Raw genomic sequence first — 26147 nt, 5'->3', positions numbered from 1 at the left:
GAAGTTTGCCGTTCAAACTTCAATTCAGTTAATCGGAGTTGGGGTCGTCTTCACCCTGAAGTTTGTCATTATTTGAGTTCGCGCACTTATTTCAATTCGTTCGTAGACTTATCCGACTTTATCGAATTATATTAGGCTTGTTTTTTTTTGTACATACATATGTTTCGCATCTTTTCACTTTTTCTATCTAATGTCGTGGACATGCCTGCATTTTAATAAAACGTGTATCTGTACGAATATTATTAACAGGTGAACACAATCCTCAGTTTTATTCCATCCACGTTTCTCTCTAGTAAAAAAATTTCTTACATTTTTTCTCAGAAAGTTCCTCCCTAAGAATTTATTGTATTTTAAATTTATGAAAAATTTTGAAAAATATGCAAAATTCAAGTTTAATACACATGAGCAAATTGATAATACAAAAAGAGACGCGAAATAAATCAATTGTATATTATAATAAATTGTTACACTCGGATTAATTATGGATTAAATAAATAAATCATTGTTTTCTTAAAAATGTCATCTCATTAAATAAATGTGTTTATCTTGCGTTTTTTTTTATTACCCCGTATATTTACATACCTATTTACAGTGATATCAACTTTTAGCAAATAAAACATAATATCTAGGGTATGAATTAATTAATAATTTTCTGATAGTAATATAACAAATATTAATATATTAATATTTATATATATATAAAATATATATGTATACGCAATTTTTATATTTTAACATAACGGCAAATTTTTGCAGTGCTGCATTTTTCGAGTACGGTAAACGCTAAAGTTCCCCCGTTCGTTGCAAAGATATAAGTTGTCATATGGCTAATGACTGTATCTTTTTATGTCTTAGAGACATATTATCGCTGAATGCATGTTAAATATTTACTTAAACAACCTTACTGTCTATCACACAATCACGCTATAAAAAAAATCTCTAAGAGCAAAATGACCAACATTGAGGTACTATATGCAAAAAAATATTTTGCACGAGAATCAAATAAATATACATATATTTTTTAATTTAAAAAATGAAAACGGGATATAGCAGCATGTAATATATGCATTATAAACTAGTCTCTTCTTCCTTTTCGTGTTGTGTAACATATTTAATATTTTATACTTACATTTTAGCATTTTACAGAATTGAAGCCATGTGTGAACACCTATAAGTAAGTCTTCTCTGATAGTTCTAGTAGCTAACACAATAATAATTTAGATAGATATTTTGTTTAATAGAAACATCAGTTATAACATAGCATTTACAATACTATATTTTTTAATTAGTTGCTTTATACTAGCTACACATTACATATTTTTATCTAAATAATAATTTAACTCATCTCAATATGTGCTCTAATTACGGCTATCAAATTCATTACAGTCTCTTAATGAAATATCTTATGAGTAATCATATCAATAATTATATCTTAACTTATACATAAATTTATGTCATTAACAAAAAAAATATAACAGTATCCATACATTTCATAAATGTATAATCTAAAGATTCATTGTTCTTTTTATTATTTATTACAGGTCGCTAGTGCGATTATTTACTTCATTCTGGAAGAGAAATCTCTCGCGTCACCGAACCTAAATTTAAAAGCTATCAATATCTAAAGTGACTAGAAATGTTGCTATATGTTTTCTCTTTTTAACATACACATACTTCTTTTGGCAAGATTTCTGTGATATAAATGTACGAAATAGTGAACAATTTCTGGAAATACTATATCTAGCATTATATAATACTTGCTTGACGTTTATCGTTTACATAATAATATGTACATTTTCAATTTAAGCAGCTTTGTTTACTCTATATTTACAAAACAATCCATTGCATGTGCTATGTACACATAAAAGTAAATGGTTTTATAATCTAAATATGCTCAGATGGCACTCAAATTTTATACTGCAACTTTAAAACATTTATGCCATCAACATATAACATTGCACTGAACGGTATCAGGTGCTGGATGATAGTCCTGATAGAATTAGTAACGAATGTACCAAAGTACATTGCAACATTGTATTAATTACTCTTATACAAAGCTCCATGATATCCTAAAGTACTAATAGATAATGAATTCTTTTTAATATGTGGAAATTTAAATGCCATAAGTTTAAAAGTTAATATAGGGGCAGTTTTAGAGCATATATACAAGATGTCCCTTTAAATTTATAAAATAAATTCATTCTTTGTATAGAACATATGGAAACAAGAGTTGTCGAGTTCGCTTTATTTTATCCACTTTATAATATTATCAAGGTACATACAATACATACATATGTATATATATATCTAAAGTCAAAGTAGATATAAAGCCTCTATCTACCTGTAAACTATTAAGAAAAGGATAACAGATAGCACAAAATATAATTTTTAACCATTTGAAACATAAAAGAATTTATATATTTATTAATAGAATTTTGAAACAAAAATTAATAGGTCAAAATAGAAATTTTCATTAACTTATTTCATTTTGGAGAGTGGTCTAGTTTGTATACGTGAAAATGGAACATCTAGTATATATCTGTTACATACTATGCTAATAAAGAAATCTTAAATAGCAAAATTTGAGAAAAACACATTTAGGTGCCCTTAAATAGCGTGAACATGATAGTCACATTTTGGAATGTATTTCAGGCCCCTTTAATTATCTAAAGTATTTTTCCAATTTATAGTCAATGTAAGAGAAAATATACTTAATGATGGTAACATTTACTTTCCCGCCATCATGCATCATATATCCGCACATCTTACGGTTAAGCAGTAAGTGAGGCATTCATATTATAAGGCGTCACCTATTATACCTTCGTTACTGTGTTCCAGAGATTCACATCCAAACAATACGTATTCTTCTCGTGACAGCCAAAATGGATTACCTTCAGTATATTCCGGCGGAGTTTTATCTAAACCAAATGTTAGAACATGAGATTTTTTGATACTCTAATTTAGTTAATTTTAAAATGTTATTCTTTATTTACTATGTTTATGCGTCTTTTAATGTATCTTAACTATATTTCCGCGTTTCCCCTATCTTCATATTTTTATACTTTATTATTCCGTAACTCAATACTCTATATTTAATTATTTAGTAGTGTAGATATATATAAAAGTTATCGATACTTACCAGGATGCACAGCTAAAGGCACATATGTAGATCCCATTGCGACATTCCAACTATGCGTACCAGGACAGCTTTTCACCTCCAAAATCCTGCTATACTCTGGCAATAGCTCACGTAGATCCTTGGTGAGTCTTAGTTCGAAACCCGCAAGATCTGTATTCCCACCAGTAAGTAGAATATGTGAAAGACAATCTTGCATTATATCTTCCGGTAATCCTGACGTTACATCCTTTATAACTTCGGGCAAACGCAGGCTGATATACATCATTTCAGGAGCTATGTACAACTCTGGCCCTAATGAGACTCTCTAAAAACAATATTTTTCTATAATATCTTTCTATGAACCTAATACGCAAATTGTTGGCGAATTTATTTTCTCTTCGGCTGTACTATATACATACCCAAAATTGCTTATAGTCCGCATAGCTATCAACTCGAAGATTAATATGTTCTCTCGCCTTCTGTCCCAGACGTTTCTCTTCGTTTTTAATATTGTAACTCAGCCTGCATCTTTCTTTAACAGCCAAAATGTCTAGATAGGATATAGGAATTTGATGATATTCTTTCGGTTGCCAGTACATAGCTTGTTTCAAGTGATAGGCAACGTGCCAACCACCCACAGGCAAAAGTCTCCAGCGCTGTGGCATAACCCGTCCTCCGATTACAACAGCCACCGTTGTGCTCAGAGCACCGCTATCGACTACTACACAGGTTTCCACATCCAGCATAGCACATGCTGCTAGAGGCTTCGGTACCAGACATACTCTATAATAATATTAGCTGTAGATTTTTACAGCTAGTTTCGAGTATTCTACCATAATTTTAGAATGTTGGTAAATGATAACTGATAACAATTGCATTAAATTAAAACAATTGTGTAATATACATAGAAAATGCAACTACTGAAATAATAGGATGTGTATATATATATATTTATTATTATAATTATCATGTACCTTGCTACTTTAACTTCCTGGAATAAGTAATGTAATAACTGTTTTCTCAAGGTGGGATGCATCGCCAACGGTTCACAAAACATGAGTACCGTATTCGGCTTTCTGAGCGTCGCGGTCAAGCTCATCTGGTGAAACAAATGATCGATAAAGGTTTTGAGAACTGGGAACGTGCCCTCGCACAGGAGGGCCTCTGCCGGGCTCACGACATCCACGTTTGGAATGCCGAGCACTTCCACCGTATCGGTGCAATAACCATTTATGAGCTTCTGATATATTGGATTTGGCCTGGTGTAGCACATCGGATCGTTCTGATGCGTGGTTAATCTTCGCTTCTCCCTGTACAGCTTCACGGGATTGCAGAAAACGCAGAACGGCCCGCTCGGTCGCGGGATCTTAGCGGTCGCCAATTCCGGCAGCTTCAACAGCTTCAATCTCTTCGCCAACGACTTCGTGTCGGACTTCGAGCGCGTGCTGCTGCTCGGAACGTTCTGAGTCTGCGCCTGCTCCACGTGGGTCTTGTTATTGTACTTCGGAATGCCGAACATGGAGAAGTGTCGCCTCAGTCCGAAGTACGGGGTGATGACCCAGGTGTACTTGTTGCCGATCTCGATCACCACCTTGGCGCTGGAGCCCTCGACGCAATTTCTCTGACACGTGTAACCACTACAGTGGTAACACTTTGGGAAAGGTGCGTTCTCCCCCAACGTTATCACCATGTGCAGTCTGTAGCACATAGCTTTAAAGCTGACGCTGAGCAATTGCAAGCATTTTATGTCCGGGAATTTAAAGTGCACCTTCGAGATCAACTGCAGCCATTTCATCTTCCTAAAATAACGCAAAACGTATTATCCTAGAACTCGGGTCCCGAGCACCGACGGCTATACTCTCTCATTTGTACATCCGATACTCGGTTCCCTCACGGGAGACACGGGGAGGACAAGGTTGGGTCGCCCAGGTCACGGAAAAATTTCAACCGGCGAATACCGCGGAAAAGCAACGAGCGGGATCGATATATCCGTCCATTCGTGCAATAAATAAAATCCCGTCCGTTTCGAGCGTACATCGCTCGCAGGCTCGATTTGACGGTAGTCCGACGTAAATCTAACCTAACGCGCACTCACCACAGGTAATCCGTGTCCGACGTTTTCCTCAGGTATTTGCAGGTGCTGCCGAACGCAATAATGTCAGGTACGTCGCAGTATAATAAAATCTTAATCCAAATTTCCTCCGGGAAGACCGCGGGATCCATAATTGTTACTGATAAAAACGATAGAAAAGTGTACGATCAACAGTCACTTGACAGTCAGGCCTTCAGACACTCCCCAGGACCAGCTAATACGCTAGTCAAGTTCAAGGTTACGATGGCGAATTACGCGAATCAATATGTTACCCGCGGACGGTATCATTGTGGAAATAATCTCGTGAAAATTTTTTCCCGCGTTTCTTTTTTGGTGTACTTATTTTTGGGTACTTATTTAATTTAGTTCGAAAATTAACAAATTTATGCAAAATGTAATCAAATCATTACCACTAATTATAATTCAAATCGGTGTAATGATTATTTAATAATCGGTGATCATTAACAAACAAGAGGAATGATAACGGCAAACATTGAATGCAACGTATTTATACGAAAATATTTAATGAAAAATATCTACATCTTTTTTTCTTCGTTTGATTCAGTCAACAGTAAAGTATTTTTAAAAATAATACTGCTTGTTCGAGTCTCTCTTTTGTGTTCACAACGTGGTATACAATAATTCTCGATTTACGAAGCGGTCAGGAGCGCTTCAATGTAAGGATTCTTGTGGGAGAGAATATCTTCTTTTAACAACGACAGCTGACTTTCCAGGTCGGTGTTAGATAAAGACTGGTCTAAAGCTTTACACTTTGTGAGAAATTGCGAGATAAGGATTTCACCCTCCTGCAACAATATTAAATATTATGAAACTGTTATATCTATATCATTGATATCAAATTGATATGAAATTATTAGTTGAACGACAAATTATTATATAACAGTATTTATTATCAATTAATTATTAGAATTATTAGAATTATTAACAATAAAGGTACCTGAATAATCTTCTGTTTCTTCTGGGGATTATCAGATCCTTCAAAAGCTACGCCTTGATAGTCCTCGAGCTCTGCTTGCTTTCTTTTGGCGAACTAAACGAAAAGTCGTACAATATACATATAAGGAATTTTATAATATTTAATACGTGCCCACATAAATCAAATATATACCTCTATTACATCTGGTGGGAAATTAGCCATCTTAGCGACATGAAGACCAAAACTTTGATCACAAATCCCTGGCTTTATTTTATAAAGTAACGTCAATTTATTGTCTTCTACAAGAGCGGTAACATGTTGATTTTTTACAGTAGGTATTTCTTCAGCTAACTTTGTAATCTCGTGGAAGTGCGTAGCAAATAGGCAATACGATTTAATATCCCTCGCCAAATGCCTAAAAGAATATAAAATATAACAAAATGGTTTTCAATATTACTTTTTTACATAATATAAATTATTGTGTTGTATACTTACTCTGCTATTGACCACGCTATACCACAACCCTCGTAGGTAGATGTACCTCTACCCAATTCGTCGATAATTACAAGAGAATTACATGTCGCTGTCTATAAGTGAAACTTAATATTAGATATATAGACCATATTGTGTTATTATAATTTCTGAATGATCAATGATATAAATTACCTTCAAAATAGCAGCAGTTTCTATCATTTCCATCATGAACGTCGACAATCCTTTTAGCTGAGAATCGTCAGCTCCCACTCTAGCCAATATGCAATCCAGTAATGATATAGTTGCTTTATCACAAGGAACAAAACTACCAATATGAGCCATTAATGCAGTTACACCAACAGATCTGATATAAGTACTTTTACCTCCCATATTTGGGCCAGTAATAATGCAAAAGTGGCACTGATCTATAAAGAATTAAACCAGGAATTTTTCATAATAAATGTAATTCAAAATATTGCAATTTTAATTAATTATTTTTCTAATTATATTATTATTAATTATTATTAGCATTATTTCATAGATCCAGATCTTATATTCATACCTCTTTTAAAATTGATATCATTCGCAATATAGTCGACTCCTTGTTGCATTTCCAAACACGGATGTCTAACTTGAAGGAGATTCAATTCACCTTCTTCGCTCGGGACCATTTTGGGGCGCACGTATACCTTGTTAGCACTTACTGCTGCAGAAGCAAATGCAGTGAGAACATCTAGGCATGCCAGCACGCCACCGATGGTACGCACTGTTTCGCTATAGCCAGCTAGAAACATAACGTAATCAGAATAAGAATTATGATAGTTATATTAATATTACATTGGAGTAATTTTTTTAAACAAGAATTGATACCAAACCTGCAATTCCTACAATTTCTGTAATAACGCCTTTCTGCCTCTCCAAATATTTATTCCTGGCATCTATAAAATCGTCATTCAATTCGTTTAATTTATTGTTTCGGAATCTTACGCCAGTTTTATTAGAATCCAGAATAGTGTAATGTTTCTTGTTCCTAAGTATTTTCTCTTCCTTTAATGTGATACGAAAGTAATAGCCGAATTGTTGATTAGATTCTAGCTTTAATATCTTTCCTGCTTCTAAGCAAAGATCATTCGCTGCCTTATTGAGTTGTTGTTGAATGGTTTCTTCCGTTTCATCCATTGCGTCTTTTAATGCTGTAATATTACAAAATGGTTTATATATATGTATAATTATATTTACTTTATATTTATTTAAAATAATAAAAACTGAATAGAAAGAAAATATAACTTACAATATGTGCCAAAAGTTATGCATTTTTTCTTGTTAGATCGTTTCTTATTTAAGATTTATAAAATATAAATTTTATAAAATCTAGATATAAATCTAGATATCTATAATTTAATGCATATCTTTTAGACATTCTATATATCTTTATAAAAAAGTTAATAATAAGTCAGAATTTAAGGTTGTTACTTTTCAGATCATCTTCAAATCCTGAATTGACCATAAAATCACCCCTTTCTGCAGCCTCTAAATCAATTGTCTGCTCTACCAGTTGTTGAAATTTATCCATATCCTCTATAAGTTCCTTCAGTGGCTCTATTATCATTGTTTTCAAGGCTGTGATAGTTCCTTCTGATGAAAGCTGTTCCATTAGTTTTGGTAAGTATGATACGCACAGGTAGATTCTGAGAAGTACATATAATCAGCATTAATACAATCCTTATTTACAATCTTTACCATCGATATACTTGTTCTAATTGTGACGATAACTGTTACTTTCTACAATAGCGATAACTTACTTGTAACAATCTTGTAACGTCGACTTCTTCCTAGCCAGCTTCTTCGCGAGCTGTTGTAGATCCGGTATACGTTTTAAATAGTCATCACTAAGAACAGATCTTAGTTCGTTATTTGTTACTAATAGCTCAACGATATCATGCCGTTCCTTTATTAGAGATAGGTCTTTAAGAGGCTGTCGAACCCATTGCGAGATTAATCGGTGCCCTTGCGCGGTTCTGCATTTATCTAATAATGTTAAAACGCTGGCGACTGGATTTCCATGTAAATTGGGAATTGTATCAGTATGTGGTTCGATGTTGAGAGCTTTTATTGCCGCAGAATCCAATCTTATGTACCGCGACTGCTCGATTTGATTCAGTTTAAATTGATTCATATGGCCTTCGTCTGATGTTAACTGATAAACAATTATTGCATAAGAAACACATAACGATAAGAGGCATATAGGGTGGCATCTTTATCATAAATTTTAATGATAAACACATATGCAATGCTTTTAATTGTCAAATAATTCCTTATGTTAAGTTTTTTGTTATTTTTAATTTTATTATGAGAAAGAAATTGTCGAATTCATTAATAAATTATCATCAAGATTTGATAAAGACGCTACGTCCTATATATTCTTGTAAATAAAACTATAAAAAAAACTTACATCTAAATATTTAATAAGAGCAGATGTTGCAGACATAGCTAAGTTTAAGTTAACTTCAGGCAACGATTGCGCATTCTGTTTTTGTCCTTTCTTAAATTTTATTAACGTGTTCAGGTCATCAATAATTGAGTCACTGGCAAATTCATTTTTCTTTCTTAAAGTCACCATGACGTTACTTCTTTCCATCAGCTGGAAAAACAAATATGAAATTATGTTAGGTGTATCAAAATATTTTAGTAAAATATATAATTCTCGTCATATTTTAAAAGCATAATATTTTATATTTTTGACGTTGTACATACTTGTTTGAGAGTTTGAAATTCATAACTGCCTTCTCCCTGAATTAACAAACATTCTTTTGGAGCAAGTGTTACAAGGAGCGACTCTAGATTTGAAAATGACTCGTTATCTTGAAATTCAGCAACTGAAATTAAAGTTGAAACGACATCCACACAACTTAAGCCGACGACCTGCAAAATAATTTAGTTATATATAATTTTGAATAAAAATTGTAACATATTTTACTCTACATAATTTCTTAAATATATTATATAATCACATATAATATGTATATAATTATAATATTTATATGTTAGAAAAAATTATAATTATAATTAATGATAATATCAAATTGATTCTGTGAGATAAATTATATTAAAATATACAAAATATTAATGTTATTTTAGTAAAAGTATATATTTAATCATCCATGATGAACTCACTTTGGATTTTTTTTCTGTTCCCAGTTTCACAGCTATTACGGATACACCCACAGCTATTTCATTATTGCCGAACAAGATATCTTCGAAATGAGATAGATTGCCGGGTGAACCTTTGTACTCCAAGATCCAGTTCTGATTTTTAGAGGAGCCTTGATTGACATAAACTTCAACTCTATATTGCTTCACTAACAACAAGTCGCGCACAAACGTCTCGAAATGACTTTTATTGAGAATAACTCCTTCCGTTTTATGGGGCTCTGCAAAAACATTGATTTTGTTATTAACGTTTTGCGTTGCACAAATTAAGCTAAATAAAATATTGTGAAGCATCAAATACACATACGATACATTTATCGTGTTAATATGAGTATATATTAAAAGATACCGATTCTTTACAAATATACGTAATTAAAACATGCATGAATACGCATACAAAATAAAGAGATATGAGTACATCAAAACCAGAGAATATTTCAAACCAGAAACGAGGGTATTCTAGTTGCTAAAATACATTCTTTTCAAACAAACTTAAGATACGGTCCTTTTATATCAGTATTTAAAAATTATTCAATGCGTAAATAATGTTTACCAGCTCCAATCATTTTACACACGGATGTTGTTTTAAATACTTCTTGTGCAGCAAAGAGAGCGTCGCTTCCATGTACCGTATAATAGTCTGATCTATTGAAAAACCGTATCGTGGTATCGAGTTTCTGAAATACAAATTATTACTTGTTGATTTATCAAGTCAATAGTTTCCGTGAATTTCTCTTCTACACGATGTGTAATCTCTATTGCGACATACTGAATTATTTTACGATGCGTGATATTGCTGAAAGACTCACTATGCTTTCATTAAATTATCTCCGACATTCGAAGAAATGCTTTAAACGATGCGTATGACGAATTGAGAGCAGATAATATGTCACTCGGTTATATATTGAATCTGACGCCTTATAAACTGTCATTTACATTTATCCTTGACTTCTTTGCGTGACGTTGCAAGCTTCCAGATACAAGCATATAATTTTTAAAATAATATTTCTCAATTGTTACTTCTAAAGTTATACATTTACATTTTCTAGATATATCATATATAATAATGATTATATATTCGTCAGTTTTATATACGAGAACACATCTTCACATTAATTTTTAAGAAATGTATACCGTATCATATAATGAATTATAATATTCTTGTATCAAGAAGATCCCATTGAAAAGGATCCTAAGTTATTATTTGATGATATTTAACACGATATTTTTGTTTGACTTTTATTTTCTGCTACATGGTTTTCTAATTAGCCACATCACACGCGTGTTTGCATCTACTAGAACTTGGATATTTTTTACAATTATTCGGGATTATACATTGTTTGCGAAGTACCGTCATACATATCATATTTCTGAGAAATTAAAAACCTTGCCAACGTATCTGTAGGTCAATGCCTATCGAGGGGTCAGAGTATCACAGGTCGCCACGGCTCCGCGATGTGTGCGATTTTATATAAGTTTGGAATTTAAAGAAACATTTTACTGGCGCCGTAAAATTTTGCAGATAACCACTCCTGTTCGTACAATTTCTTTGCACCTTACAAACGAACAATATAAATAAATGTTCTTTCATCTACTTTGCTCAACAGCATTGGCAATGTTCTGAGACTAAAAACGTTCCAAGTTGAGAGCTTTTAATATATAAAAATTGTATAAAATGTATTATAATAATAAAGTAATGTATAAAAATTTTAATATAACTATTTTCACTATAAATTTTTTTAAACGAGTTCTCAATACCATAGATCATTGTACGACCATCAAATGAGAGAGATGAAGAAAAAAGGAAAAAGAGATATGACAATAATATTCATTGAATAGATAATATTTCATGAAAATAAACTAGCTTTTATTTAATAAGTATTTCTCATATTTATACGTGTTAACTTGTCCATAGGGAATCCCAACAGTTTCAATGACACCAATATTGAGGTCACGAAGTGGTCCACATCAGTCCACTCCACATCGTGGAAATATCATTCATTCTTAACATGATAAAAGAAGATCAGAGTTCATATTCTAGGAAGGTCAGTAATTTTTGTAACAAAGTGGGCCATCGTTCTTTTGTTCTTTGTAATCTGTTTTCTGGATTTCTTTATTTAGAAAGAGCCCACCACCGTTGTATTCCGGTAAAAAGCAAGCGCGAGAATACAAACGTTATTGGGAGAGCCACGGCCTTGACGTAACGACGACCTTGAAATTGCTCCTACTGAATGAAAGCGAGCCTGATCGTCGTTACAAATTCAGAATGACTTAACCGAATGACACATCAAATCGAATATGGAAAACCGCTTGTCGTGACTACCTGGAAGTCGTTGAGTTATGTCCGTTGCCGTACATATACGTACATATGTAAGCAGACAATGCATCATGTATTTATCTATGTGTAAGATATTGCGGTGTAACTTTAAGCGAACAGGATATGAGACTGATGGGAGATAATGGGAGATTAATGTGAAGTAATAATCTATTTTTTAAGTGCTATATTTAAACACGATCAATTTGCAATTATAAGTAAATAATTATTTTCATCCATTATTTCCTATTCTGATAAGATATACATTTTTTTTTAAACAGACCTGTTTTTTACGAAAAAATATATTTTCTACACGATGCAATAAACCTTTCTATATGATTAATTTTAATGTATCAGTAAACAAGATTTATAGGAATGTATAATTTAGTATCGTTTATTGTCACATAAAGAATGTTTTTTCTAAAATAAAAAACATTATAAAAGAAAACTGTTTAGCTTGAAAGAACTCCAAAGAGCTAATACGATCCATGACTTTGATTCTAGGACAAAGATTTATAACAAGAATACAACAAAAACAAATAACAAATTATAAAAATATATGTTCCTGACACTTACGTCAACGGTAGAACCCAATCTTACATTGCTGAGAATTATGTGCGATAAGACCGAGTCTGGACACTGTGATGGATAAGAAGGAAAGATCACTAATATGTGTAAGAGCGAAAAAGAATGCTCCGCGAGAATCATCGGTAAGAAGAAGGGGGGGAAAGAACATAAATGGATTTGCAATAATCTTCTTCTGCTATACGTGAGCCTACAGTGTTAGTTAGAACATCTCTGCATTAAGAACTGAATTTATAAGTGTTTCTCGATCTTCCAGTATAAGGTAAATAAAATATGATATTGTTTTCCTAATAGCAAGTGTGAATTGAGTGTATAAATAAACGTCGTGTCTTGTTAGTGAACAAAATAGACAGACTTGTCTTCTTGCTATTACTTGTGTTATAATAAAAGTGCTTTTTAATTTAAAACAGATAATAAGATCACTGCATCACTAGAAATATTTTATTTTATTCAACAAAATACGTTCCGCATATATTTTTCATACATTCATCAGAGAATAAACTATTCATCAGACTAAACCAAGTGGATTAAAAGTTTCGCGATCTTGCACTTTTAAATAGATATAGACAGTAAGTTATTTCATCTTTACAATATTAAAATAAGAGTTTTGATCGAGAAATATCGGTAATACATTTATATTATATATTATTTGATTTGTACATCTTATGTGTTATCTCCTATTTATCATCTATCGTAAAGGCTGACTTTGATGAACCTGTTTATATACGTTACATCACACATAACATTCGCGGAGTAGCAAATCTGAGTTGATGTTGCCAAAACAAAAAATAAACTTGCGTTAAAATGAAAAATAAAGAATATTTTCTGCAAAGAATGTCAAAATGTAAAAATATATGTTTTTAAAACTCTCGTTTGCGTAAAGTAGCGATTTTTCATCGATCATACAATATTATTTCATTCAATTTTGTAAAAGCCTAATTCTATCTATTTGTGATTAATAGATAAATAATTTTATATTACTTATCTGTGTTTCTAAAAATTGATTTATGAATATTAATTATGTAACATATAAAAAATATTGAATTAGAAAAAATGTTTGAAAATATTGTCAAAAAGACACAATTCTCATCTCGTTTAAATATCTAGAAATGTATATATATGTTTTCGATTTAAGGAAAGATACAAAAAAATATATATATTTTTTTAAAGCACTTAAATACTTATTTTTATTTTATAGGGATCAGGGATAATGGCGATAGGAGGAATAATCGTTTTATCCGCATTAGTTGTACAAACATTATCAGCGCCAAGTGGCTGCATAGAAGCCTGCAACTTCCTCCAAACAGGCATTCATCAAACGTTGGGCAGTTATCAAGATCATGCAAATTTAGTTCAAGCAAGAACGAACCTAAATGATTACGATTACGCTAAACCAGGAAACTGGACTGAACATAATCAGTATAGCACAGACAGCGGGCATGGTAAGGTTCACGAAGAACGAGGACAATATGTCGGAGGGTCGAAAAGGGTGAGATATTACAAGAAGAATTTTACCTCATCCTACGGCAATGTGAACGGAGTGGACGCAGCGGAATTAGGCGAAGTAGGCAGTCAACACAGGTATGACTCGATGCATGTGCCAAGCCAGGATATCGATTCCCAAAGCGCATACGGCCTAGGACAGACAGTCACGAAGGAGACCGGATACAACAGAGTGCACAGCCAACAGACACAATCACTGAGAGGATCGACAACGAGAACCGATAGCCAGAGTCAGAGGCTAGAAGATTTTGGGGAATACGGCGGATATTCGCAGGTGAATCAACACGTTCCCGTCATTAATACTCAAACGGTCGACACACAGCACCATGTTCAAACAGCTCCCAGTAATTGGAGCAAAGTAGACTCGTACAGAACCGACGGAGGTCGCGGACAGGTCTTCGAGGAGGAAGGTCAATACGTAACCGGGCCTAAGAAAGTTCGCTATTACAAGAAAAACTACACCTCCAACTACAGCTCCGGCGTTCCTCAAAGCAACATTGGCTCAGCGACCTTGAACGAATTACACAGCGAATTGCAAAGAAACTTGCAGACCAACCTTGACAGCTTAAGAAGGGATTTTCATCAGGCCTCTAGCACCGGACACACCGCCGCCACCACGCACGTAGGTTCGACGGTGGACTTGACTCAAGAAGCAGTCGGTTTCCATGATCTGCAAACCGCCGAGAGCGATGGTTACAGACAACATGCGGGCTACCAGGGCATCCCGTCCACCGGAAGTGTGCATCATTACACTGATCAGCAGAGAGAAACACTCACCGATACGAGGCAGCTGCCGCACACATATCCTACCGCGGCTGCAGATACGTATGGCACGGGAAGCCATCGAACTTATCAAAGCCACGAGACCCACGTGGCCCGAGTACATCCTGTGCCTCAATCGAGTCACTTGTCTCCCGGTTACGTGCAGGTTCCTACAAGCGGTTACCACACCAACTACCATAGTGCGCACTCGAGTGGACATCATCTGGACGAAACCCATCGTGCAGAGGTCTTGGGCGCGCATCAGTCCAGCGTGCTTCAGAATCAGCTGCTAACCGAAAACTCCCAGCGCGTGTACAACCCGCATTCAAGTCACGTCACTTATCCCAGCAGACATGGCAAGACTAGGCACTACGAGGAGCAATGGAGATCCTCCAGTCACACCGGGGGCAGCCTAGCTCTCGAGCGAACCAGTGCGGACCATTCCGCGCACGATGTCGGTCACACGGAAAGAGCGCATTACGATCGAGACGCGTATAATGAACACCGCGGACGTTATCATAACGCCCAGGGATACGAGTCCCGCGCACATACTGGCGCACATACTGGTGCATATACTGGCGCACATACTAGCGCACATACTGGCGCACATACTGGCAGCAGTTATGATTCCGCGTACAGAACGAGTTCGGGACAACTCGTCACCGGATCGCTGGACTTGGGGCATGCAGCGCACGGTGCCGATTGCACTGAGGAGACTCATCAGCAATATCAACACGAAACCAGATACCACAGAAAGTACAAACGAGAGGCTCATCACGGTAACGTGCAGCAACACCGAGCAATTGACGGAGATTTTACGCAGCAAAATCAGGAGGTTGATCAAAATTCACAACAGTTGGAAGACTTGACACAGCAGACGCAAGATTCTGATGATTTCACGCAACAAACGAGTGGTAAGCTTGAACTCGGCCAGCAAACCATTGATAATCATCACTTGGACGATTTAACACAGCAAAGCGAACAGCTCACGCAGCAGACGGAGGGTCAGCTTGAATTTGGTCAGCAAACTGTCGGTAATCCGCACTCGAAGGACTTAACGCAGCAAACGGAAGGTCAGCTGGAATTTGGCCAGCAAACTGTCAGTAATCCGCACTCGGAGGACTTAACGCAGCAAACGGAAGGTCAGCTTGAATTTGGCCAACAAACTGTCGATAATCCGCAACCAGAGGACTTAACGCAACAGAGTGAACAGTTTACACAACAGACACAAGGACCTGATGATCTCACGCAACAAACAAGTGGCAAACTTGAATTTGGTCACCAAACCATTGATAATCATCATTTGGATGATTTAACACAGCAGATGGAGGGTCAGCTTGAATTTGGTCAGCAAATTGTTGGTAATCCGCACTTAGAAGATTTAACGCAACAGACATCCGACGATTTCACGCAACAAACGAGTGGTAAACTTGAATACGGCCAGCAAACTGATGACACTCAACAATTGGAGCAATTTGCACAGCGAACGGCAAGATCGGATAGGTTAACGCAACAGACTCAACTAGGTAAACATGAATTTGGACAGCATATTGTTGATAACAAACATTTAGATGATTTAACACAACAGAGCGAACAGTTTTCACAGCAGACAGAAGGTCAACTTGAATTTGGACAGCAAGTTGTTGGTAATCAGCATCTAGAAGACTTGACACGGCAAAATGAACAATTTGCACAGCAGACAGTAGGATCAGACGATTTTACGCAACAATCTGTTGGTAAACTGGAATTTGGTCAACAAATGCAATCGATAGATAAATCTGCCAAGCCAAAAAGTCAACGTCTGGAAGAATTCAATGAGCAAAGTGAAGATTTCACTCAACAGACGGGAAGATTTAATGATTTTACGCAACAAACAACGGGACATTTAGAATTTGGACAACTACAACAACCGCACAGACCCGGTAAACCAAAAGTCGGCAACCATCATTTGGAAGACTTCACTCAGCAGAATGAAGACATAACTCAACAGACCGGAGGATTCGATGATTTCTCGCAACAAACAGCAGAACACTTGGAGTATGGGCAACAAAGAGAACAGCAAAAACCTAGCTGGCCGGGACATAATAATCAACGTTTGGGACATTATTCTCAACAAAATAAGTGGGATATAGATAATCTTTCACAACAGTCGCATCAATATCCATCCTACAACAGAAATGACAAACAATCCGAATGGCAATTAGAACAAATGTCACAAAAAACGAATTTTGATCAAGATTTTACTCAACAAACTGATCAAGATCAATTAGCACCTGTAAAACCAGCACCAAAGCCAAGACCAAGACCGCGATATCAGAAACATGATTCCATTCCAACACATACAGATGAAACAGATACAATTGTTGATGACTTTTTTAAACCGGTCGAGGTAAGCCCGGAGGCTGATATAGGTGATTCCCACGGAAGAATTATCGAATCTGGCAGTCGCGCATATCCTGGATCCAATCATGATACATCGAAAGTTTTATATTCGACTCAAGGAAGCAGCAGCGTATTCGACAACCAAAAGGAAAATATGGATCGCTTAAATTGGGTACATAAATCAAATGACGCTACAGTAGGCTTGCAATGGCATTATACTTATCATCCAAGTGACTTGACTAATGTTGAAGGCTCACATGACAATTTTTATCCTCGTCAGAATGTCGACCCGATGTCGCAGCAAACAGAAGATATACAACAACAGTCCAAACCATTTGACTTTAACCAACAGAACAAGGATACGTTAGAAGATAATCAAAATTCGTACATTTCTCAATCATCGCAACGTGACAGATATAATCAGCAGTCGGGATCGTTTCAACAAGTTGAAACGCCCCGCTTCGACAATCAATTTAATCAAGATTCTGACGAAATTCCATCAGGATCAAGAGTAATTCCATTGCAACGCGACGAAAATTCCCGACTGACTTCGGAACAAGAGAAACGATCGACGCCGACTACAGGGCAAACGGAAGATAAAATAGAGTCACGAATCTTGCAAGCGTATGGCGGAGGGCCATATGATGCATCACGTAGCGATGATTTCTATAGCAGAATTAGGCCAAATCCCAGCGCTACCTTGCCACCCATGGCTGGTGAGGATCCGTGGGATATCAGAGAAATACCGAGAAGGGTACCGGTGATACCTCGGGAATGGTCCACAGTACGCAACATACCAGAAATTGTAACTACAACCGAGGTGGCGGACATTACAACGCAGGCAATAGACACTACGACAACCCAGGCATCCTTCTGGAGCAGAGTTGGTCATAAAATAACCAGCACGTACGACAAGGCTAAGGAAAAAGCTAAGGAGATTTTCGGCTAGATGCCATATCCTACTTATTTAAGAATTACTTATTTAAGCACGGCAAAATTTCTTTCGCAATTTCTGAGTCGGGACATATCAAATTGTTACATTTATTTATGAATAATGTACGTATATTTGCAGTTACCAATAAAATCAAGACGAATCAGGAATGAACCACATAAACACGTATATCATATGAGGGTATAATTTTAATTAATATTCTGAATATTAGTATTATAAAATATTACTGTTGTAAAACTAGGACAATTTTCGTATTTTATGTAAATAAAAATGTATTTTCTTTTCTAACAGAAGTGTCATGTCTATTTTCGTGTATAAACGCAGAAAAAGTTTTACTATACTTTTTTACACGTTTTCTTTATAAATGTTCATTTACATAATATCTAGAGTTTCCATAAAATATCATCATTTCATTAATAACTTAAAAATGCAAACAAAAATAGAGTCTACTCGTCTACTGGAACTGAATGTGATTACTTCGGTTTTGCTTCTTAATTTTTATTCTTAATAAAAGATATCATTAATAATACAGACAAAACTGTCAAGAAAACATTTCTTAATAGAATATTTTATGTAATCCAGAAGATCAGCTCTTTTTAGAAGACTATTTCAGGATACTTAAAATATTTAATATAAATTCTGATAATTATCTTTCTCTCCTTTATTTACTGTAAAATATCTATTTTATTGTAAACCCTGCGGTGAAAGACAATAAACTTATCTATCTATCTATTTTATTTCTTTCATCTATTATAAGTTATCAAATTAATTTGAAAGAGTGACGTTTAGATCTATATTTATGTATCAAATATGTACATTTCTTTGATGTAAACATTGTAAACCAAACTTGCAAGCATTTCTTTTGTAGAAATTTAAAAAAATTACTTTGTCACTGTAATACTTAGTCATTTACTAGATGATGCTTTATATGACAGTTGTATTAATAATATAATAATATAAATAATTTTACTTTAGAGTTATTACAATCGCTGTAATTTCCCTTCAAATATATGTTCGATGTAATTTATCAACAATATAAAAAAAAATACAATGCCAACTATAGTACTTTTATACAAAACAAAAAATTATTAAAAATGTATTTAAAAAAAACATAAAAATATATCGTTGTCGTGTAAGAATAATCGTTAACATTAGAGGAATAATTAATGCATAAATAATTATTTAAAAAACTAAGAATTTTAACAATTGTATTTGTGTGCGGTGTAGTGTAAACAATAATTTGCTTACTCACCTCTGGGAGACTTTTAAAAAATCTAACAAAACTCTGCTGCGTAGGAGGATCTGAAATAAATAATTATATTAAGACAACGTAAGTGTCTTGTAAGAATGTAGTTAAATAAAATGCCTTAAATGTACCCATGCTGAACTGTTGGTTAGGTTGCACTGCCATGTTTGTGATTTGTGATACAATAGAACGCAACACGAGCACTAAACGAGATGCAGCGAGAACTGTTAAAGGTTCACTAATAAAATTGGAAAATTTTGCTTTGCAAATCCTCAACCACCGTTATCCAAACAAATTTAAATGATAGGTAAACAATCTCGATTGCCGCCAATTAATGCCGCCGAGAGAGAAGCCTAACTTGAAAACAGTGAGAATACTTGAGAGAGCGAACATGCCCGTATTTGTCAGATCTATTTTCACGTCCCGTGGCGTGAAAAAAATATGCTCGGTCCACGTCCATGATGGCAGCACTCACAACACAATCTGACATTTGACAATCAGTTTATTTCGGATATTCGAAGGAGTAAAGTGGAGTAAAGTCATGTTTGCGCATGGTATAACGTAACCTAAATGTATAACCTAAAATGGAGCAAGCTAAGCCGTTTTTTCTAACAGTCACGCAACGTATATTCAGTAATTGGACAGCGCTAAGAGTAAGTTCCTGCAATCTTGAATCTTGTATTAAATTCTCAAAAGCAGACACCTTTTGTATCTCAAAATATTAACATAAGTACGTCTTTCCTTTTTTTCATCACGTCCTAAATATATATATATATATATGATTCATATTTTTATTATATATGAAACGAAGTACCTACAGTAAAAATAAACAGACTGTGTATATATCTTAAACGTAGAAATATATACTATACAAATTTTAAAAAGTCATTGCTTTGTGTAATAAAATCATATTCATTTTTAGTTGGCAGTGGAACATGATATGGGTCCGATAGAAAGTGCAAGGGAATTTTGTTCAAATGTAACAGATGTACTGTGTATGAATGGTTTGTTACTTTCACTATTTTTTTAACATACAACAACAATAACGTTGTACTGAATTATATTTTGTGTTTTTCTAGAGGGATTGACCAGTGAAGAGGTTGCCAATCATCTAGAGAGTTATATGGACGATGCATTTAACACAGAACTACAGGACGATAGCAGTATGCAAGTAGCGGAGGAATTATTAAGGTTTTATCGATATTGCATAGCAGGCGACGAATCTACGGCAAAAACGGAATTTGAAAAATTACCCCAGCTACAGTCATGGCTGAACTTGGAACAACCCGCTCGACCTACTCGGACAGTGAGACGTGAACCCAGCAGTTCAGAGGAGGATATGGATGTAGATAAGAACGAGCAGGGGGAAGATGGATGGACAGTAGTCACAAACAGGCGAAATAAATAACTTCCGAGTTCCTTTTATATGAAAGATATCTTTATTTAGCGATTTTTTTTATGTATATATAAAAGAATGGAAAGACGGAAAGGAAAAAAAGGACAGGCGCGTGTGATATACGCACATTCGTTCCACAGTCATACGAATTTCAGCGCTACAATTATCTACAAAAATATAAATTTTTACCTAAACAGCCTTCTGAAATATTGCTAAATGTCATTTAGTAAGTGCGTCTTCTAGATCTGTAAACGATAAATAAAAAATAAACTTCTGTTCTCATTTATCTCGCAAAAATTGCGTATTGTAACATTAAAATGTTAAAGGTGCTACCTTTCCCATTTTGGGATAGATGGACGGTATAATAACCGTTGTGATATTGCATAGCTTGACTCTTTTGCGGGCTGTTTTGTTTTCTCTCACCGGGTCCCGCCAAGCTCAGTATCACCGGCAGAAATAATAATCCGTGAAACAAACCAAACGTCACTACGGCCGTGATCAGCTGAAACGATATGAAATATTTGGCATTTCCGTTTCTTTCACGGCGATTGTATTATATTCATAATTTTGATAGTATTATATCCGTACCTTAAAAAAAGCTGTGAAAACGTAAGCCTGACTGAAACCCAAGAGGAAGAAGGCGAGGAATGTACTTAGGCCACCGTTAAACACCGCCGGTCCAATGACGTTAAACGTCGCTAGTGCTCGTTCTGCAAATCCAATAAGAAATTATAACAGCGCTTTGAAACCACACATTATTGAAAGCTTATAATCTTCCACGTAAGAAAATTGTATTATTATATATAACTTGCAAATTGTATTGTTTAAAAATCTAAATAGTAATAAAGTTTAATAGCTTCTAATTATAATCTAATTAATTTGAATGTATAAAACTTTTTATTAACTGTTTTGGTTAATAAATATTGATATATCTTATCGAATAAAAATTGCTCCTTTACTTAATAAGAAACAAACGATAAAAATGCAATTTTATAATGCAATGTTGTTTGCTAGCGACCTTGTTTATTGCCGCTCGAGCGTATGAATTCTAGTGCCACATGCGCGGCATAATCGACTGCCAATCCGGCGCACAATAGGATCATAATGGTTGATGATATTTCGACAGTCAGCCCCAGAAAGTACATCGAGCCTAAAAGATCGATGAGCGTGAACAGCACGCAGCACATCACCCAAAATGATGCGAGTAGATTCCTAAGTAACACCAGCGTTACTATTCCTACCGCCAATATCTCTAAGCTCAAGTTCCTCATCAATTCTTCGCCGATGATCTATAAAACCGATTAACCAGTTACATACATTTATTAATTGGTTAATACACTTGATAAAATTAAATTCTTAAAAAAACGGATTTTACCTTATTTGACTCCCATGCTATGTAATCCAACGAATAAAAAGCGATGTGATCGTATCCCTGAGTAAAGTTCACCGATTGCACGGCGTCCCTCATAGAATGCATAGCCCGTATTTGATCGGACGACGTGCTTATAGGAATGTGTTGCACTGGAATCTGTGATGTCTGAAAGCATTCTTCGTGAGAAAACATTTCGCAATATTTCGCATTTGTAGATTATAAAATGTATCGTTCTCTTTGACGTACTGTGATATTGTAGTCGTTAAATGGCAACTTATCGAATTTCATATTCTGGATGTACGCTTGGCCCTTCACCGTGAACAGGAGAAATTCCGTAAGTGTGTTATAATATTCGTCTTTATTATCAATATAATGCGCTGGCGAACGATACATAATATTAGTAAACTCTATATTTAGAAAAATGTATATGCCATATGAGCAATCATATTACCTTTGCCAGTAGTGTCCAGCCATTCCTGATACGCCGTGAACCATGGGTCCAGGGTACGATTATTGACGTACGGATTTTGCCTCAGATTCTGCACCAGCTGGGACAATGCACGACGATCCTCGTAATAGTCCACTCCTGTCAGGTATATGTTGACATTCTTGCCATACTTTGGAAAATATTCCTTCAACTTGTTGTTAAATCGTATAGGATAAGACTCTTGATTTAAATAGATGAACGGATCAAAGTTCTGCTCCAAGTGAAATATCGCCCAAATGTTGACAACTAGCAGAATAGCAGTGGCTAACAAGATAATCGTCTTCATCCATATTCTCATCACACAAGGCCCAATGTATTTCTCAAAAATAAGTCGCTGAAAGTTTTGTTTGCTGCACTCATTCGGTCGCCAATTGGGTCGCGGCCGCCAACAGCAGCCTTCCCTTTTCGCCGCCAATCGCCTCTCGTCGTATACCAGACAACTGACGAAAAATATAATCTCGTAGATGTAGAGGAATAATATACCCATTGCGGCAAATATACAGAAGGATTTCAGGAATGGCATCACTGTCGTCATGCCGATGGCGAAAGCCGTCATGTTGGTGAGCGACGTTACGGTAATGGACATACCTATGAAGGTAAGCAAAGTATATTAATTAAAATGTTTAATTATATATATATAGACTATCTCTCAAAGACTTTTATTTTAACGATTCTATTAATATCGTTGTCGAACGATCGTATAACCTTTTTTTGATTTTTATATATCGTTTGCATATTCTCTAAGTTTCCGAAATATATTCAAAATGCATTTATAGATGATATGTATAATATGAGTTATTTATATCCTCTTTGACGTTGAACTTGTTAAGATTTCATCGCACCTGATACTTGAATCGACTTTGCTATACGGGTGGGGACGTCTAACGACTTCTCCATCTCCAATGTATTTTCGAGACTTTGCATGATAATGAACATATCGTCGACGCCGATACCAAGCAGTAAAAATGGCAGGATCGGATGCACTGGACCGTAGGAAAATCCCATGTAGAAACACACTCCATAAGACGACATCAGAGCCTGGCCAACCACGAAGATACCCATGAAAGATAGGTATATCCGTTGCTGTATCGCGTTGCACCGGCCGATCATCACAATCACGTAGATCATGATCAATAATATGCCACAGACACACACAATCAAATTACTATTGATCACTTCGTGCAGCATGTCCTGATAACTGCGTAGCGTCATCGCATAGATCTCCATGCCCGGTGGCAAGGTACGATTGCAGTGCAGTACCCTCTTGATGAACTCGACCTCCCAATCCGGTGAGTGCGGATTTGACTTCTTCAGCAACCAGTATAGAATCGTCGCGCTCGCGCTCTTTACCGTCCCATTCTGGTCGTATTCGACGCCGCCTAATAACGGTGCGATGTCAGATAATATGTCTTTGGTATTCCTGCATAGAGTGAATAATTATATAAAGAGAGAACAAAAAGAGACACGTACAAAAAGGAACATAATATTGATATGACATAACATTATATTGATAACGCGTGTATTTCATCGAAACGTAATAAAAAGTGTTTCATTCAGAAATAAAAAATATTTCTAGAAGCATCAATTTACAACATGCTGTAGTCTGTATTTTATATTTTACCCGAGACTTTGAGCGATTCGATTTTACCGATTTTGCAAAATTCCAGCAACTTACTTATTTTGTAGAGTTGCGGTAACATCCTTCAGTATGCTAGCCTTTGTCAATTTAGCGACATTCCTATGGTTTTTTTGCCATATTTTCAGGAGCGATTTATGAATACAGGGTTCTTTCGCCATCGTACTATTTATAATAGGCAGATACTCATCGGGAAACTCAGTTTTATCCATGGTTTCCCACTTATCATCTTCTTGGAACCATGTAAAATACCTGTAATACAAATATTTTATATATAAATTCTCATATAAAGTAATCATACTTTTATATAAAAAAGATACTGACCCCGCACACACATCTTCCCAAGTGTTATTATTTGCTACTATGTTCTTCACATCTCTCTCGATATCTCTAATCTACAATTAAGTACACAATTAAATGCAATTAAAAAATGATTCATAATGATACCTTACATAAATGAATATTACATAATAATTATGAGTAATTAAGATTGTTAGAAAGATTTTTTTTATCTAGCGTACACATCTAGTTTAATTTAAAAGAAAAATCCACGCGATTATCTTGATGATTAATGACTGTTAATCGATTTTTATCTTAAAAGTATCTTAACCCTTCGTGGTCACACTTATCACAGTTTCATAATGGTTAATCGACTGCCGTATTTACAGTTTTCATTATTTTGACTTGAAAAAATTACTGAACCTCCTTGAAATGTTGTAAAATCTACCGCAATATTAATTTTGTTAATTATTTAATATTATCATATTGAAAAAAAATCGTAAAAGTTAAGCTTGGAGTGAGTGTAATTTTGCTTTGAAAAATTTTTGGGGTCATGCTGACCCCATAGGGATCACGAAGGGTTAAAATGTAATAAGGAAGTTTTATTGGCTCAATTTCGCAATGAACAAATGTGCTGACAATTAATTTAACTATCGCGGAGAGAAGTGTGCATTAATGTGGAAAAGAACCTTCGCTGATACTCGTATAATTCATGATCGCCTATGTACCGATCGCAGCACTTCGGGATCCAGCACGTTGGGAGCAGTGATGATGAGACTTTCGGGCCTGAGATCGTCTCGGAAATTCTCCTTCACCCATGCAGCATCCTTGCGAAGTACAGAACCGATTGGTATATAGAGTTCGACTTCGTCAATCTCCTCCCTCCAGAGTAACAGTCCGAGACCACATATGAGATTTAGGCATAGAGAAATTATTAGCCAAAGCCATGGTTTTGTGGCTATACTAAATCCGATCCTGAAAAATAGACGAAAATGAAGAAAGTGGAAGATAATAATTAAATTAAAAATGAATGCATAACACATCGAACAATTGTAAAAATTTAACACGACGAATGTCTATGTGCGTACGTTAGTAACACAACAGAGAGAATAAATAAATAAAAATCAATTTAAAATGTCAACTTCGTATATTCGAAAATGCTGTTATAAACTTGGACGCAACTTGGACAGCTAGATACTAGATACTCTACACATCAAATATAAATTCAATCTATGATCAATATGATTGTCAGATAATGGCAACCGATAAATCGACTAACGCCGGGGGCAATGATCTCTGAATTATGCAAGATGGTAAAACACATCATCAGGTTTTGCTGATCTAACGTAATATGATTTTAACCGACGATATTTCTCCCTTTTTATTCCTACTGAAAATAAAA

At 35.2% G+C, this 26147-nt stretch overlaps 5 protein-coding genes across 9 annotated transcripts in view; 2 read left to right on the top strand and 3 right to left on the bottom strand.

The window, feature by feature from the left end:
• Nucleotides 1–659: 659 nt before the first annotated feature.
• LOC139809223 (uncharacterized) lies at nt 660–5433 on the bottom strand. The gene is made up of 5 exons (XM_071771976.1): nt 5214–5433; nt 4093–4917; nt 3538–3901; nt 3140–3443; nt 660–2918 (listed from the first exon to the last, which is right to left on the bottom strand). The coding sequence occupies exons 1-5, from the start codon at nt 5339–5341 to the stop codon at nt 2797–2799; spliced, it is 1743 nt and encodes a 580-aa protein (XP_071628077.1). The 5' UTR covers nt 5342–5433; the 3' UTR covers nt 660–2796.
• Nucleotides 5434–5703: 270 nt separating this feature from the next.
• On the bottom strand, nt 5704–19896 carry Spel1 (DNA mismatch repair protein spel1). 3 transcript variants are annotated; one of them, XM_071771963.1, is made up of 15 exons: nt 19707–19896; nt 19582–19631; nt 10385–10508; nt 9796–10052; nt 9376–9543; nt 9074–9262; nt 8424–8818; nt 8095–8309; nt 7497–7814; nt 7184–7405; nt 6814–7046; nt 6643–6734; nt 6340–6562; nt 6169–6261; nt 5704–6016 (listed from the first exon to the last, which is right to left on the bottom strand). In XM_071771963.1, the coding sequence occupies exons 1-15, from the start codon at nt 19738–19740 to the stop codon at nt 5861–5863; spliced, it is 2769 nt and encodes a 922-aa protein (XP_071628064.1). In that variant the 5' UTR covers nt 19741–19896; the 3' UTR covers nt 5704–5860. The 3 variants fall into 3 exon arrangements, with proteins under 3 accessions (XP_071628064.1, XP_071628063.1, XP_071628065.1); XM_071771962.1 differs by lacking the exons at nt 19582–19631; nt 19707–19896 and adding an exon at nt 12722–12868; XM_071771964.1 differs by lacking the exons at nt 19582–19631; nt 19707–19896 and adding an exon at nt 10641–10784.
• On the top strand, nt 12872–19061 carry LOC139809212 (uncharacterized). Its single transcript, XM_071771952.1, has 2 exons — nt 12872–12992; nt 13929–19061. Exon 2 carries the CDS (start codon nt 13941–13943, stop codon nt 18324–18326), a length of 4386 nt encoding a protein of 1461 aa, XP_071628053.1. The 5' UTR covers nt 12872–12992; nt 13929–13940; the 3' UTR covers nt 18327–19061.
• Nucleotides 19897–19973: 77 nt separating the features above from the next.
• On the top strand, nt 19974–21479 carry LOC139809236 (uncharacterized). The gene is made up of 3 exons (XM_071772016.1): nt 19974–20228; nt 20498–20579; nt 20655–21479. The coding sequence occupies exons 1-3, from the start codon at nt 20160–20162 to the stop codon at nt 20981–20983; spliced, it is 480 nt and encodes a 159-aa protein (XP_071628117.1). The 5' UTR covers nt 19974–20159; the 3' UTR covers nt 20984–21479.
• Nucleotides 20992–26147, bottom strand: part of LOC139809217 (patched domain-containing protein 3) — a 26790-nt gene continuing 21634 nt past the window's right edge. For 2 of the 3 annotated variants that reach the window (XM_071771967.1, XM_071771966.1), the window contains exons 2-12: nt 25474–25720; nt 24791–24861; nt 24506–24718; nt 23673–24250; nt 22795–23418; nt 22590–22720; nt 22347–22508; nt 21990–22260; nt 21560–21681; nt 21305–21473; nt 20992–21216 (exon numbers count right to left, since the gene is read on the bottom strand). In XM_071771967.1, the coding sequence (XP_071628068.1) occupies nt 21191–21216; nt 21305–21473; nt 21560–21681; nt 21990–22260; nt 22347–22508; nt 22590–22720; nt 22795–23418; nt 23673–24250; nt 24506–24718; nt 24791–24861; nt 25474–25720 (2614 nt within the window). In that variant the 3' untranslated portion in view covers nt 20992–21190. Of the gene's footprint in view, nt 21217–21304; nt 21474–21559; nt 21682–21989; nt 22261–22346; nt 22509–22589; nt 22721–22794; nt 23419–23672; nt 24251–24505; nt 24719–24790; nt 24862–25434; nt 25721–26147 lie in introns of those variants that run through there. The other variant, XM_071771969.1, reaches the window with a different exon arrangement.

This window comes from Temnothorax longispinosus, chromosome 2, assembly GCF_030848805.1.
Source record: "Temnothorax longispinosus isolate EJ_2023e chromosome 2, Tlon_JGU_v1, whole genome shotgun sequence".
Lineage (NCBI taxonomy): Eukaryota > Metazoa > Arthropoda > Insecta > Hymenoptera > Formicidae > Temnothorax > Temnothorax longispinosus.
Note: the sequence above shows the minus strand (reverse complement) of the source record. Positions and strands in the feature narration are given on the sequence as shown.

What these genes read in the sequence shown, in the direction of transcription:
- LOC139809223 (XM_071771976.1), bottom strand. Translation starts at nt 5,341, where the DNA reads ATGGATCCCGCGGTCTTCCCGGAGGAAATTTGGATTAAGATTTTATTA. An exon ending in TCGGACACGGATTACCTGTG is followed by an intron (nt 4,918 to 5,213) that starts GTGAGTGCGCGT and finishes GCGTTATTTTAG; the next exon opens with GAAGATGAAATGGCTGCAGT. An exon ending in CGGACTATAAGCAATTTTGG is followed by an intron (nt 3,444 to 3,537) that starts GTATGTATATAG and finishes TATTGTTTTTAG; the next exon opens with AGAGTCTCATTAGGGCCAGA.
- Spel1 (XM_071771962.1), bottom strand. Translation starts at nt 12,853, where the DNA reads ATGATTCTCGCGGAGCATTCTTTTTCGCTCTTACACATATTAGTGATC. An exon ending in ACGTTACAAGATTGTTACAA is followed by an intron (nt 8,310 to 8,423) that starts GTAAGTTATCGC and finishes TGTACTTCTCAG; the next exon opens with AATCTACCTGTGCGTATCAT. An exon ending in ATTTGAAGATGATCTGAAAA is followed by an intron (nt 7,815 to 8,094) that starts GTAACAACCTTA and finishes GTAATATTACAG; the next exon opens with CATTAAAAGACGCAATGGAT.
- LOC139809212 (XM_071771952.1), top strand. Translation starts at nt 13,941, where the DNA reads ATGGCGATAGGAGGAATAATCGTTTTATCCGCATTAGTTGTACAAACA.
- LOC139809236 (XM_071772016.1), top strand. Translation starts at nt 20,160, where the DNA reads ATGGAGCAAGCTAAGCCGTTTTTTCTAACAGTCACGCAACGTATATTC. An exon ending in GTAATTGGACAGCGCTAAGA is followed by an intron (nt 20,229 to 20,497) that starts GTAAGTTCCTGC and finishes ATTCATTTTTAG; the next exon opens with TTGGCAGTGGAACATGATAT. An exon ending in AGATGTACTGTGTATGAATG is followed by an intron (nt 20,580 to 20,654) that starts GTTTGTTACTTT and finishes GTGTTTTTCTAG; the next exon opens with AGGGATTGACCAGTGAAGAG.